This window comes from Schistocerca americana, chromosome 5 (genome assembly GCF_021461395.2).
Source record: "Schistocerca americana isolate TAMUIC-IGC-003095 chromosome 5, iqSchAmer2.1, whole genome shotgun sequence".
In the NCBI taxonomy this organism is placed as follows: Eukaryota; Metazoa; Arthropoda; class Insecta; order Orthoptera; family Acrididae; genus Schistocerca; species Schistocerca americana.
Window position 1 is genome coordinate 326,703,880 of NC_060123.1, and position 13,610 is coordinate 326,717,489.

The 13,610-nt window shown below is 38.0% G+C and overlaps 1 protein-coding gene across 2 annotated transcripts in view; it reads left to right on the forward strand.

Annotated features, from left to right (window-relative positions):
• LOC124615982 overlaps positions 1 to 13,610 on the forward strand; it is a 123,083-nt gene that overhangs the window by 89,562 nt on the left and 19,911 nt on the right. For both annotated transcript variants that reach the window (XM_047144188.1, XM_047144186.1), the window contains exon 5: positions 9,905 to 9,988. In XM_047144188.1, coding sequence (XP_047000144.1) covers positions 9,905 to 9,988 — 84 coding nt within the window. The remainder of the gene's footprint in view (positions 1 to 9,904; positions 9,989 to 13,610) is intronic.

Sequence of the window (13,610 nt, forward strand, 5' to 3'; positions counted from 1 at the left end):
AAGGGCTTCTAGTACATTCTTAGAGTCATAATCTAAAGCTGGTTCTTTTAACTTTGTAAGTAGGTTTTCTTGGGATAGTTATTGTCTGTGTTCAAGAGTCTGCCAGTACAGTTTTTTTAAGCATCTCTGTCACTCTTCCAAGGTTCAACCAAACCTGTGACCATTCATGCTGGCTTCTCTGTATATGTTCGGTATCTCCAGTTAGTCCTATTTGGTATGGGTCCCACACACTTGAATGGTATGTAAGGATGGTTCAGACAAATGATTTGGAAGCAAACTCTTTTGTAGATTGATTGCATTTCCACAATATTCTACCACTAAACAGAAGTCTGCCACCTGTTTACCCACGACTGTACGGATATACAATGGAATGATCACATATGCTCAAAGTTTTACACCCTGGTATTTGTATGGGTTAGCCGATTCCAACTGTGACTCATTGATATAGTCATAGGATATTACATTTTTTAGTTTTGTGAAGTGCACAGTTTTACATTTCTTAACATTTAAAGTAGGTTGCCAATCTTTGCAACACTTTGAAATCTTATCAATATCTGATAAATATTTATGTAGCATCTTTAAGACAATACTTCGTTATATAAAACAGCATCATCTTCAAAAATTCTGGGGTATTATTAATATTGCCTGCAAGTTTAATGGTTAATAAGATGCGGCATGAACATAAAGGGTTGCAGCACTGGTGCGCACCCGAAGTAACTTTTCATCCAAGATAACGTGCTGCATCATCCATCCCAAAAAATCCTCAATTCAGTCACAAATATTGCTCGATATTCCATATGGTCATCCTTTTGATAATAAGCATAGATTTGGTGCTGAGTCAAATGCTTATTGGAAACTGAAAAATGCTGTGTCTAGTTGACTACCTTGATACAAGGCTTTCAGTATTATGTTATGTGAGAAGTTTGTGTTGTGTTTCACATGATCCATGTTTCTGGAGTCCATCTTTGTTGGATTAGAGGAGGTCACTCTGTTCAAAATACTATATTATGTTTGAGCTCAGACTAAGTTTTAAGAACCACACGGTTTGAGGCGCCATGTCACGAACTGCACAGCTCCTCCCGCCGGAGGTTTGAGTCCTCCCACGGGCATGGGTGTGTGTGTGTGGGTGTTGTTCTTAGCGTAAGCTAGTTTAAGTAGTGTGTAAGTCTAGGGACTTCAGCAGTTTGGTCCCTTAGGAATTCATACACATTTGAACATTTTCAAGTTCTAAGATTCGATAACAAAATGGATGTCAAGGATATTGGTCGGTAATTTTGGGGATCACTTCTATTAGTCTTCCTGTGGATGGATGTGATCTGTGTTTTCTGCCAACTTTTGGGCACAGTTTTGTGTTTGAGTGACCTACAAAATCTTATAGTTAAAAGAGGGGCTAACTCAGCTGCAAATTGAGCATAGAATCTGTTTGGGGTCCATTGGGCCCTGGATCTGTTTTCAGTATATGCTATGCCTTATCTTAGTCTATGGTGGAGAGCATAAGGAGTTGGAATCTTTTGTAACTAATGGTATAACAGAAATATCCAAATACTGCAGTGATTAGAGCGTGAATGTGAATGTAAGTAAATGACAGTTATTGACATTTAAAATGAGTAGATGTCACCACACTGATGTAGATGATGTATGTAGTATCTTGGCAAAAGGAACTGGTAAATGTAAATTGATTGGCCAAAACTATATTAATTTTGTATATCAAAAAATGAGTAGAAGCTCGTATCTCCTTACAGAGCTGTGAAATGTAGTTCCTAATTGAACAATAAGAATTGTATATTATGGGAAAATTTATCATTTTCTGAACTATGGGCTTGAATTATGAGGGCTGCACCTTGGATATTCACTTAAACAAAATATTTTTGTCACAGAATAGGGCAACAAGACTTACATTTGAAGTAGATCACAGAAAATCTTGCTATGAAGTGTTATTGCAGCGTAAATACTTAACAAGATTTATTTATATCTTTTTAAATTGATTACATTTTGTAGCCCAAAGATGAAGCAAATAATATACTGGTGTGTATAATCACGATGTAGGACAAAATATAACTACTTTCGATGAAGAAAGAAATTAAAAATGTCAGATTGAAGTGCATTTATCAGATGTTTGATTTGGTTTTAACAAATCACTGAATTCACTGAGTAAGAGCATCTAAAGGAATGATTTTAACACACAATATTTTTGATAGAAAAATGTTTTTATTCCTTCAAAGAATTTAATGTGGAGAACATTTGTATCACATGTTAATGCTTATGTTATCAATTAGTATAAAGTAGCAGCTTATCAGTTGTAATGTAACAAATATATACTTGAGATGTAAGAATTATCTTTTATTTTACGTAGCATATTTTCCAAGTACGATCAGTGTATTAGTATTATTTGTGATGTTTGCGAAAGCGATTGATTTGATGATGCTGTGAAAGAAGTAAGTAAATAAATAAATAATCAGCATAGATAAATAAATAAATAAATAATCAACATAGATAAATAAATAAGCAATCAACATAGAAAACATAAATGAAATACTACGAAAGAGGCGACTGCTGTTTTTTGGACACTTATACAGAATGAACAGCAACAGGTTAACCAAACAGATTTTTAAATATCTTCTGCGACAAGAAGTCAACAATAGCCTAGAAGTTAGGAAAGATTTGGAAAGAAACAACACAAGTGAAAACGGTGCAACAGAAAGAGAGATTTTCAAGAGGAAAGTGTTAAAAATGGAAGGATTCCAATGCAGGAAGGAGAAGAAGACAGGGTCAAAATTGTCCGAGGAGAGAAAAAGGATACATAAGGAAAAGATGAAAGAATACAGGGGGAAACAGAAAGAACAACAAAGAAGGAAGCATTGAAATTGGTGCGTTGTCATTAGGTAACCCAAACGAAGAAAGAAAGAAGAAATAATCTTGTGATAACGTTTACATTATGAACTTCCGTTCTGCAATGCCAAAAGGGATAATAGTTTGGTAACCTTAAGTTCAGGCATAAAATATGGTTTTAGTCCACAACTATGCCATTTTGGTCACCTGTGGTGTTAATGTGTGAACATTCTGTCAGCCAGTATTTAAATGTGCTGAGAAATTAGACACTTGAGTTGGAGTACATCTGCTCTCTCAGGGGCTGTGTTGTTCACAACATGAATTTGTGTGAAATGAGAAACTATATTCATAAACACAAGATAGTGAAGCAAAGTGTTTGCGAGGAAGAAACACACCATTTCTTGTATCTCAGAGAACACTACAGCATGTATTTTCAACAGGCTCCTAGAAGAATTGAGGACAGTCATTCATTAACAGTATGTTCTCATACCAGAATTGAAGGCGTTTCTCTTAACAAACTGCTTTGACTCTGCAGCTATATCCAGGAGTCATTTAACTGTGATTGTTGTCGTTGGAATTTGCTGAATTGATTAGAGTTCATGAATTTTTTTATGTTTAGATGCCAAAAGGCTGTAGTTGTATCTTGCTTATCTTTCTTACTCCTAGCTAATTTTAAGCAATGCAGTCTAATTATCATCAGTGCACAATGCTTTTTTTAAACAGAATGACGTATTCCACTATCAGATGATGATGGTGATGATAAGTCACATCTCTCTCAGATGGCTATGAAAATCTTAACATTACTGTAAACCTAATTGTCAGTGTCATTTCTTAACTTATGATGTGATATAATTAATAACTAAAGCAGGTATTTGATTTTTCTAGACAGTTGTGTTAAGTGACCATGGGATCTCCTACGCTTTAGGTCTGTTGTCAAAGTACGAGGCGTGTTTTTTAAGTAAGTACCATTTTGAAATTGAAAAAAGGCGTGCTTAGATATCTCAATAATTTTATTTTTACATGAAAGCCTGTACCTTAATCTGCTTTTCCACATAATTTCTGTCAATATTGACGCATTTGTCATAATGTTGTACCAGTTTTTGAATACCCGCCTCATAGAAGTCTGCTGCCTGACTTGTTAACCACTGCATCACCACTGTTTTGACTACTTCATCATCTTGAAGACGCTGGCCGCTCAGGTTTTTCTTAAAGTGCAGGAACATACGGTAGTCACTGGGCGCAAGATCGGGGCTGTACGGAGGATGATCTAGAGTTTCCCATCAAAAAGATGTGATGAGATCTTTGGTCTGATGCGTCACATGTGGACGGGCATTGACTTGCAGCAAAACGATGCCCTTGCTCAAATTCCATGGACTGTTGCTTTGATTCTGGTGTGACATAGGCCACCCATGTTTTATCGCCCGTAACAATTTGGCTTAAGAAATCATCACCGTCGTTGTGGTACCGCTCAAGGAAAGTCAATGCACTGTCTAAACGTTCGGTTTTGTGCACATCCATCAACATTTTCGGTACCCAAAGTGTGCACAATTTTCAGTAATGCAAGTGCTTGGTCACAATGCCATACAAAACACTACAAGGAACATTAGGAAAGTCATCCCACAAGGAGGAAATCATAAAGCGTCTGTTTTCTCTCACCTTATTGTCCACTTCCTGCACCAAACTTTCATTAACAACCAAAGGACGCCCACTCCTTTGTTCATCATGCACATTTGTGCGGCTATCTTTAAGTGCTCTCACCCACTTTCTCACCATTCCATCATTCATAATGTTTTCTCCATAAACTGTACAGATCTCACAATGAATATCGCTCGCTTTTAGGCCTTTAGCACCAAGAAATCTTATAACAGCCCGTACTTCACAGTCGGCGGGACACACGATTATTGGAGGCATCTTAAACACTCAGTACACAGTGTAAACAAGGAAGAATCAGACTGTAATGGCGTTAGTGCGTAGATTAAGGTACAGGCTTTCATGTAAAAATAAAATTATTGAGATATCTAAGCACGTCTTTTTTTAATTTCAAAACGATACTTACTTAAAAAAACACACCTCATACTTGAAAGATGCTACTGTGAAATCAAAAACTGGAATGTACTTGCAACCAGATCAGACCTTGCACATTCCACATGACCAGTGACAAGAATGATTGAATGAAAACTATTTTGGGAATTCAGGAATGTTAGGGAAACGGCAGGGTGCTACTCACCATAAAGATGACTCATTGAGTTGCATATGGGCACAACTAAAAGACTGTTACACTTTATAGGTTTCATCCACATGTGTGCATGAGATATGATTGCTTATGTGGATGTTTGTATGTTTTCTTTGCTGAAGAAGACTTTGGCTGACATCTAGGATGTGTAAGTATTTTCATTGTGCCAGTGTGCAACTTAGTGGTCATCTTTAAGGCAAGTAGCAATCTATCCTTTTTCTAATATTGTTGATATTCTAACCTGAAATACACAGGAAAAGGAGTTCTGTTGTAGAATTTTAGAACATCATTCCATGTAGGCTTTCATGGCCGGCGTCTTCATCAATAAACACTTCCGGGCTAAGTTGCCGTGGTCGATCTGTAGAACTTCTTCTCCCTGACGTTTCGTTCTCAACTACGGACTCACCTCGGGAGATGTTCTCCGTAGTTGAGAGTGAGTCAACGACTCACCTCGGAAGATGTTCTCCGTAGTTGAGAACGAAATGTCAGGGAGAAGAAGTTCTACAGATCGACCATGGCAACTTAGCCCGGAAGTGTTTATTGATGAATTTTAGAAAATGTTTTTTGCTCGAGTATCATGTCGTTTTTGGAAACCCAGAATCTACTATGTAGGAATCAACATGGATTCCGGAAACAGCGATCGTGTGAGACCCAACTCGCTTTATTTGTTCATGAGACCCAGAAAATATTAGATACAGGCTCCCAGGTAGATGCTATTTTTCTTGACTTCCGGAAGGCGTTCGATACAGTTCCGCACTGTCGCCTGATAAACAAAGTAAGAGCCTACGGAATATCAGACCAGCTGTGTGGCTGGATTGAGGAGTTTTTGGCAAACAGAATACAGCATGTTGTTATCAATGGAGAGACGTCTACAGATGTTAAAGTAACCTCTGGCGTGCCACAGGGGAGTGTTATGGGACCATTGCTTTTCGCGATATATATAAATGACCTAGTAGATAGTGTCGGAAGTTCCATGCGGCTTTTCGTGGATGATGCTGTAGTATACAGAGAAGTTGCAGCATTAGAAAATTGTAGCAAAATGCAGGAAGATCTGCAGCAGATAGGCACTTGGTGCAGGGAGTGGCAACTGACCCTTAACATAGACAAATGTAATGTATTGCGAATACATAGAAAGAAGGATCCTTTATTGTATCATTATATGATAGCGGAACAAACACTGGTAGCAGTTACTTCTGTAAAATATCTGGGAGTATGCGTGTGGAATGATCATATAAAATTAATTGTTGGTAAGGCGGGTACCAGGTTGAGATTCATTGGGAGAGTGCTTAGAAAATGTAGTCCATCAACAAAGGAGGTGGCTTACAAAACTCTCGTTCGACCTATACTTGAGTATTGCTCATCAGTGTGGGATCTGTACCAGATCGGGTTGACGGAGGAGATAGAGAAGATCCAAAGAAGAGCGGCACGTTTCGTCACAGGGTTATTTGGTAAGCGTGATACCGTTACGGAGATGTTTAACAAACTCAAGTGGCAGACTCTGCAAGAGAGGCGCTCTGCATCGCGGTGTAGCTTGCTCGCCAGGTTTCGAGAGGGTGCGTTTCTGGATGAGGTATCGAATATATTGCTTCCCCCTACTTATACCTCCCGAGGAGATCACGAATGAAAAATTAGAGAGATTAGAGCGCGCACGGAGGCTTTCAGACAGTCGTTCTTCCCGCGAACCATACGCGACTGGAACAGGAAAGGGAGGTAATGACAGTGGCACGTAAAGTGCCCTCCGACACACACCGTTGGGTGGCTTGCGGAGTATAAATGTAGATGTAGATGTTAGATGTAGAGTTCATGGGGGGGGGGGGGGGGGGGGCATTAATTGATAAAGGGACTGTTGTTATGTTGTCCCGACGATCACTTTGTTTCCCTCGTATATTATTATTTGTGTGGTTCGTAGAAACTGAAATACACAGGAAAAGGTACAATGAAGGGCAGAAGTGAATCATTGAAGTTTATTTTGAAACTTCCCAGTGGATTAAAACTGTGTACAGTTTTAACCTTCAATGAAGTTTTAAAGGATTGGACAATCCGCTGCAGAATGAAAGATTTACACCAGAAAGTTTATGTGGGTGATTTCAGTGTAACTATTCATGCTTAACATATATTTGTTTCCTTCCTAAACATCCTTCATAGACAGTAACTTCCATGCGGCATAATAATCTCATCTACTATGCTTTGAAAAAATTAATTCTTTTCAAATGGTGATTACTCACTTGTTATGGCAGTAAATAGTTCATGGTACCCCATTCTTTGAGTGTTTTCATCTATGCTTGAAGATATTTTATTATCAAAAGGATAGATTGCTACTCAGCATATAGCTGCTGTACTAAAATTCTTTCTTGGAAGGGACCTGCAAAAATGATCTACTATTAACAGTAGAGATAATAATGAAGCATTTGCACTATTTATTAATTTGGACAAACAAAATTTATTTGCTATTACAACATATCCAAGTATGCACCAATTTCTACATAATTGGTTGCTTTCAAAATACACTAATTCCAGTGCATACACAACTTCTTGATGCCCTTTTAATAAGGTAAATGGGGCTTGTCACCAGTCAGTTGCACACAGTTTTTTCATGGCTGTGTCACCTTCAAATCATTTGTATCCTGGTGCCTCGTACATCGCTTCAAACAGGTGAAAATCACACAGCAGTGAAACTGTGCTGTATTATGGGTGGATAGGTGCTGTTCATCACGTTTCTTCCAAGAATTGGCAAGTGAAATGTGCATATAAGGGTGGTTTTTTTTTTTTTTTTTTAATAGAAAATGACTTATTGTAATGGGCACTCATATAATTTTCTGTATTAAGTAAAGCCAACCCCCCACTTAAAAGGTTACAGTAATATGCTGCTCATATGCAAGTTGGCTAGAAAATGCAGTTGCATGTATCTAGCAAGCTGACCATTGAGTCTTGGCTTTCACTGGAGTTGTCTCAATCCCCTTTTGCAGCTCCTTACTAATTTTTTTATCACTATCACAAAAAATTGCAAATTACTTGTTGACTTTTATTAACAACAAGTTCTTTTTTAAAGAGATGTGTAAATAGGTCCCAAACCTGAAAGTGTTGGATATGACATTTGTAATGAAAAGTTGCATCTACTACCCCTACTAAAATTTTTGGGCAAAGTTTAGCTGAAAAAATTTATAGGAGTTATATTGGGAGCTTGAATTAATTCTCACTGTCAACAAAGTGAGGACATTAGCTGTACTAGTGCAACATAGCGGACAGTAATATAAGACCTGTTTAAAAGTAGAAACATTAATTGCGCATTGAGAGCTGTATGTGACTTCCATATTTAGCGCATTGTACATGTCGGATTTTATACCCACAAACCAGCCTTTCCCCGTAGTGCTGCTCATCTGCTTTCATCTCAAGAAATTTGGTGCAGAAAGTTGTTATTTTCTAGTGAAAGCATATATAGAATGTGCTTGATCAGAAACAGGGTGCAAAAGTTAGTTCCAATTATTCCAAGACAACAATTTTGAGATGCATGATAAAATGCATGCTGATCAGTATGATGTACCATGAACTGCTGCAGCTGGGTAAAATGGTGAAAGCTGAATGCTACAAAGGACAATTACTCAATTTGAATCATGCACATGGGGGGGGGGGGGGGGGGCATGTACACACTTTACAGTGTCAAGTGTCATGCAGCACTCCATAAATACTTATATGCAGAATACTGGAAAACAAAATGATCACTGTGTAATACTGGTGCCAAAGAATAAAGAAGCTAATGTCTGGTCAAAAGTACGACTACAGCTGCTCAAGAATAAGGGATTTACTGGACTATTTTAGAGTCTCTGAAAACATGAATATTAATGCTGAAAATGTTAATGTCAGTTACTGAACTTTCTTCAAACCCAAACAAAAAAAGCCATATTGTTAGAATCAACAGGGTTGTTGACAGCATTTGTCTGTGTACTTTGGTGATTTTTATGTTGTAATAATGGTGCCTTTAGTCCAATGGACATTAAAGCGCTCTTTTTAGAGCAAAAGGTCATGTGAAGATCCACACATCCACCATTGTTACTTCTCCAACCTGCAAACACAGTAAAGAGATGTTCCATCCACAAATATAGTGCTTATTGCTTATTCACTACTGTCACCAGATGTGATTGTCAGGTTGAACACTAAATCGCAGTGTGTCAAAGACAAAACTGTTCTCTCATCTACAAACATCATCATCAAACATTATGATAGTGTTGTGTTTAAGAAATGCACTTTGTGGGCCTGTATATATAAATACCACCTCACAAAAGTGAGATTTTGGAGTGATAGTAAATACAGCTTGTTTGTGTGTATGTATTGCTGAATCTGGTTACATTCTGCAGGCTTTTGTAACGAGCTGCAAGCAAGATGTAGTGATATATCTGGTTGAAAATAAGTCAGCCATTGGGAAATTATACTTTGATACTCTAGTGTCACTTACCATCTTGTGTCCTGCCAGTAGCTCATCCTGTTACAGATTCCACTAAATCACAATTCTGAGCCATTGCACAACTTTTACAAGTACAAGTGTGAACAGAGAGTATGTGCTTTAATGGCTACTGGTTTTCCAGTACACAACATATGAGCAAATCCTCATATATTAACCATCTGTTCAATTGATGTGTCTGGAGAGTGAAACAGCCTTGTTTCCTGTAATAATACTGACTAGATCTATCCTAGATCTCCCCAAGATGTATCAGAATATCTTGACTGATCCCTTAATTCCATTGGACACTGTACGTGTCATTCATTGTAATGGCTTCACCACAACCACCATATTTATTGTTACTTTTGTTTTACAGTGTTAAAAAGTTTTAATTTTTTCCATTTCAGGAACGTTACAGGAATGATGTGAACCTTGCTATTCAGTTGCTACAGTGTAAACCAAACAATTTTGTGCCACAAAGATATGATTCTGTGAGTACAAGTCTTAATAATTCCTTACCTCTAAATCTAAGTGTGTTAGGACAAACCCCTACTTACTGAGTGAAGAAGGCATTGTGCAGCAAACAAGTGCATAGCAAAAGACAATTACCAATTTTTCATTAATTGCTGCTTGGTGCCTCTTCTGTCTTAATAAAGAAATTTATATTTCATCATGTATATATTATTGCCATTTTGACTTTCAGTGGTCAGCCACAATAATTTTTTTTTAAATTAAACACAATGTGTGAGTGTTGTCATTTTGGCTTTGCTGTTGTTGTTTACAGCCTTTATTATAAAAATATGAAATTTAATATTCTCATTTTCTATTTTGGTAGAATCTTACTAAAAACAGAGTCTGCAGGATGGTGCTCATCCTTCCATACAGTGAATGAGAAAGTGGTATTTGAACATATAAATTTTTTTGCCACTACTCAGTGCCTATATCCAATCATTCACTTTGTATGTGCCCATTAATTAGTTATAAATCCAACAGGAAAATTTATGTATGTATTGATGGCAGTGTTAATCTCATAGATGATTTTACAACCGTGTATATAAAGTTCACAGACTGACTCTGCAAATCATTCTGATGTCTCCTTTTCTGCATTAATATTGTCTTCTGCGAATACACATCTGTACCACAGAATATAGCATGATAGGCCACAGTAATGAACATGAGAAAAGTTGTGATTTTGCCATATACATTAGCATTTATGTAAGTGAAGACAGCGGCACTTAGTTTCAAACAAGACTTGGAATATGTGAATATGTTGTGGCATTTGAAAAATGTATGGCACTCCGAGATTTGAAACCAGGTCTGTTTACTGTGAGCAGTTGCATTAACCATTAGGTTGTCTGAGTATGTTTTCAAGCCTGACTCAGACTTTCATTGTCACTGATCTTTCTACCTAAAATTTACAAATAATACTGCCAGAGGTTCTAACCATGGAATATGTGGGAATAGCATCTCTGAGGGAATGGAGTTGTTGCATAAAATAATATCAGTGCAAACTGTTTAAATGTGGCGAATGTACAGCGTAATGAATATGTAGCAACAGAAGGGTTCAATCTTGGATTTCCTGCTTACCGTGAAGTCGCCTTAACCAGTCTGCGATCTTAGCATGCCACCAGGCCCAATTCAGACTTTTATTGTTGGTGATGTTTCCACCTATAATTTACAAATGCTACTACCAGAGATTTTTCACTAAGGTAACATATTAGATGGAGAATCATAGCTTACCTTGCCGTAGATGCAGCATCTTGGTTTGTGCTAATATCATTTTGTCACTGCATCTTCATTTATAGGAAAACGTATGATAATAGTATCTTCTACCCTTCTGACTAAAAGAATTTTCGTGACTTCTCATCCAAGTGTTACCTTAAAGCAACATTTGACAAGTTTTCTACTGATTATCTTGATTATCTTCAGGAGAAATGCCAGGGATCTTGTGAGAAGTCATGTTTCATAGAACCTGCACTACATCTCTCTTCTCTAGAGGGATCACGAGGTGGCTAAACCGTGTATCCTCAGAAGTGTGTGTTTCAGCTTGTGGTGGGGGATGTGGTAGATGCAGGAACAGGCATTGAATCCTGACATAGCCAGTCCATACTGTCCACTGTTCTTGCCAAATCTGCGGTAATGCAGCCATCCTTGTGGAATTCAGGTGAAAACTGATTTCCTTATTAACTTGTCCTTATTTCCACCAACTTTTTGACCACAATGCTCCACAACCCATCGCCAAAACACAGCTGCTTCATCTGTTTGAAACTGAATATATGTTGATACTGTGGTATATCACTTCATAGAGCTGTGTGCATAGCTGAAGCAAACACTTCTTATCTGCTGTCAAATAAAGAATTGTATTTTAGTGCTGTATTGGTGGCCACACTTCCACCCAAAGCTGTAAATGCCAGGGATTCCTACTCTTAGTGTAACTTGGATTGAACCTCCCATGTACTTAAATAAGAATGTTGATGGAAGTACAGTCATTGTTACACTTGTTTTACTATGGTGGCAGTCTTAATGATGAATGGTCCTCCTGCCTGAAGAGCATGTTTAGTTTACATCAGCAAGTAACACTTCGTGGAAGAATTTGTGCAGATGCTGTAACTCAGCAAGCAGACATTTCTTGTAACAGATGGGATATGAAGTGTGTGCCAGGGTGGTGACTTTAGTATTAGGCTGTGCTTAATAGTAGTATCTGCTAGTTTTCAGTTTCAAGTTCATGTGTGTTAACTCTTCTGTAGACAGGCAGCTCCAGGAATCAGAAAGCCCGAGAATGGCACACCTCCATTTGCCACACACTTCCAAAGTGAACTTTGTTCCTGTTTCTGCTGTTAAGGTGACCTGGGAATTAATTGTACTTCATTTCACTCTGTGATCAAGCTACAGTTGTGTTGACCCCATATCTTTTGGTTTCAGGCACATAGGGTTGAGTATTGTTTCCTCTAAGTGCCCCATCGAATGATGTTTAAAAAAAGGCCCCCCATACTCTTATAAGGGATAGTATTGTTCAAAACTATAAAAAGTAGTTCTGTAAACATATACCCATAAACAAATACGTGTTGGGATATGAGTAATTTTACTTTGGTCAAGAATTGTTTGTCAGTGCTGTAGGCTGTCTTCCTGTCGACATTCATTGCTCATTTCTTATTGACTCTCCCTCCCTCTCCTTCTTCCTCTTTCCTCCCTCCCCCCCCCCCCCTCCCTCCTTAGTCCTCTGTTTTCTGCATCAGCCATTTCATACATATCAAGTTAGTGTTACGTTGACATTGGAACAGGACTGATACTGTTGTGGAATGTGAATAGCATAAACAGTGAAATGAACTCCTGTTATTCCTCTCACGGTATTCTTTTATGGTTTAATTAGCACTGCTAATTGATAGGCATGTGTCATATGTGCCAGATGACATCCTCAGGGCCACTTTCCATCTAAAAAGAATGTTTGGCGGGCTGTAACTGAAACTTGAAGAAACAGTGTTATTCTCCACAAGGACCGGCACTCACAATGGACTGGACACAGACTGCATGCAAGATATGGAGCAGCGAGTGCTGCAATGGAAGGCGAATAACCCTGAAACAAGTGTGTGAATAATTGGACCTGCTGAAACCGTAAACCGTGCTCTTGTATGGTTATTTCTGCACAATTGGTCACTTTATTGATATCACTTACAGTTTGTGCAAACTCTTGGGGTCACAAGATCATCATGCCAGGTTAATGTTCTGCCAATGGATTCTAAAATCAGCATTTCACAACTTTCATTTTATTTAAAGGTGAGGCAAGATTCACACAGTGAGATAATAAATTTCCATCAAACTACATATGAGCAGATGCAAATCTTTGAGCGATCATGGAAGCAAGGCATCTTAGTATCAGTATGTGGGCGGGTATTGTGAGTGAGTGATTCGTTGAGCTATACACTTTACTAGCAAATTAACAAGTGTTGTTTATCTCTTTTTTTACAACACGTTACCTGCACTATTGAAGAACATTACCCCTGCAGAAATGCAATGGTTGTGGTTCATGCACGATGGGGAACAACCACATTTCTTAAGTCTTGTACAACAGTACTTAACACAAACATTTAATTAGCTAGTCCATTAGCATGACCT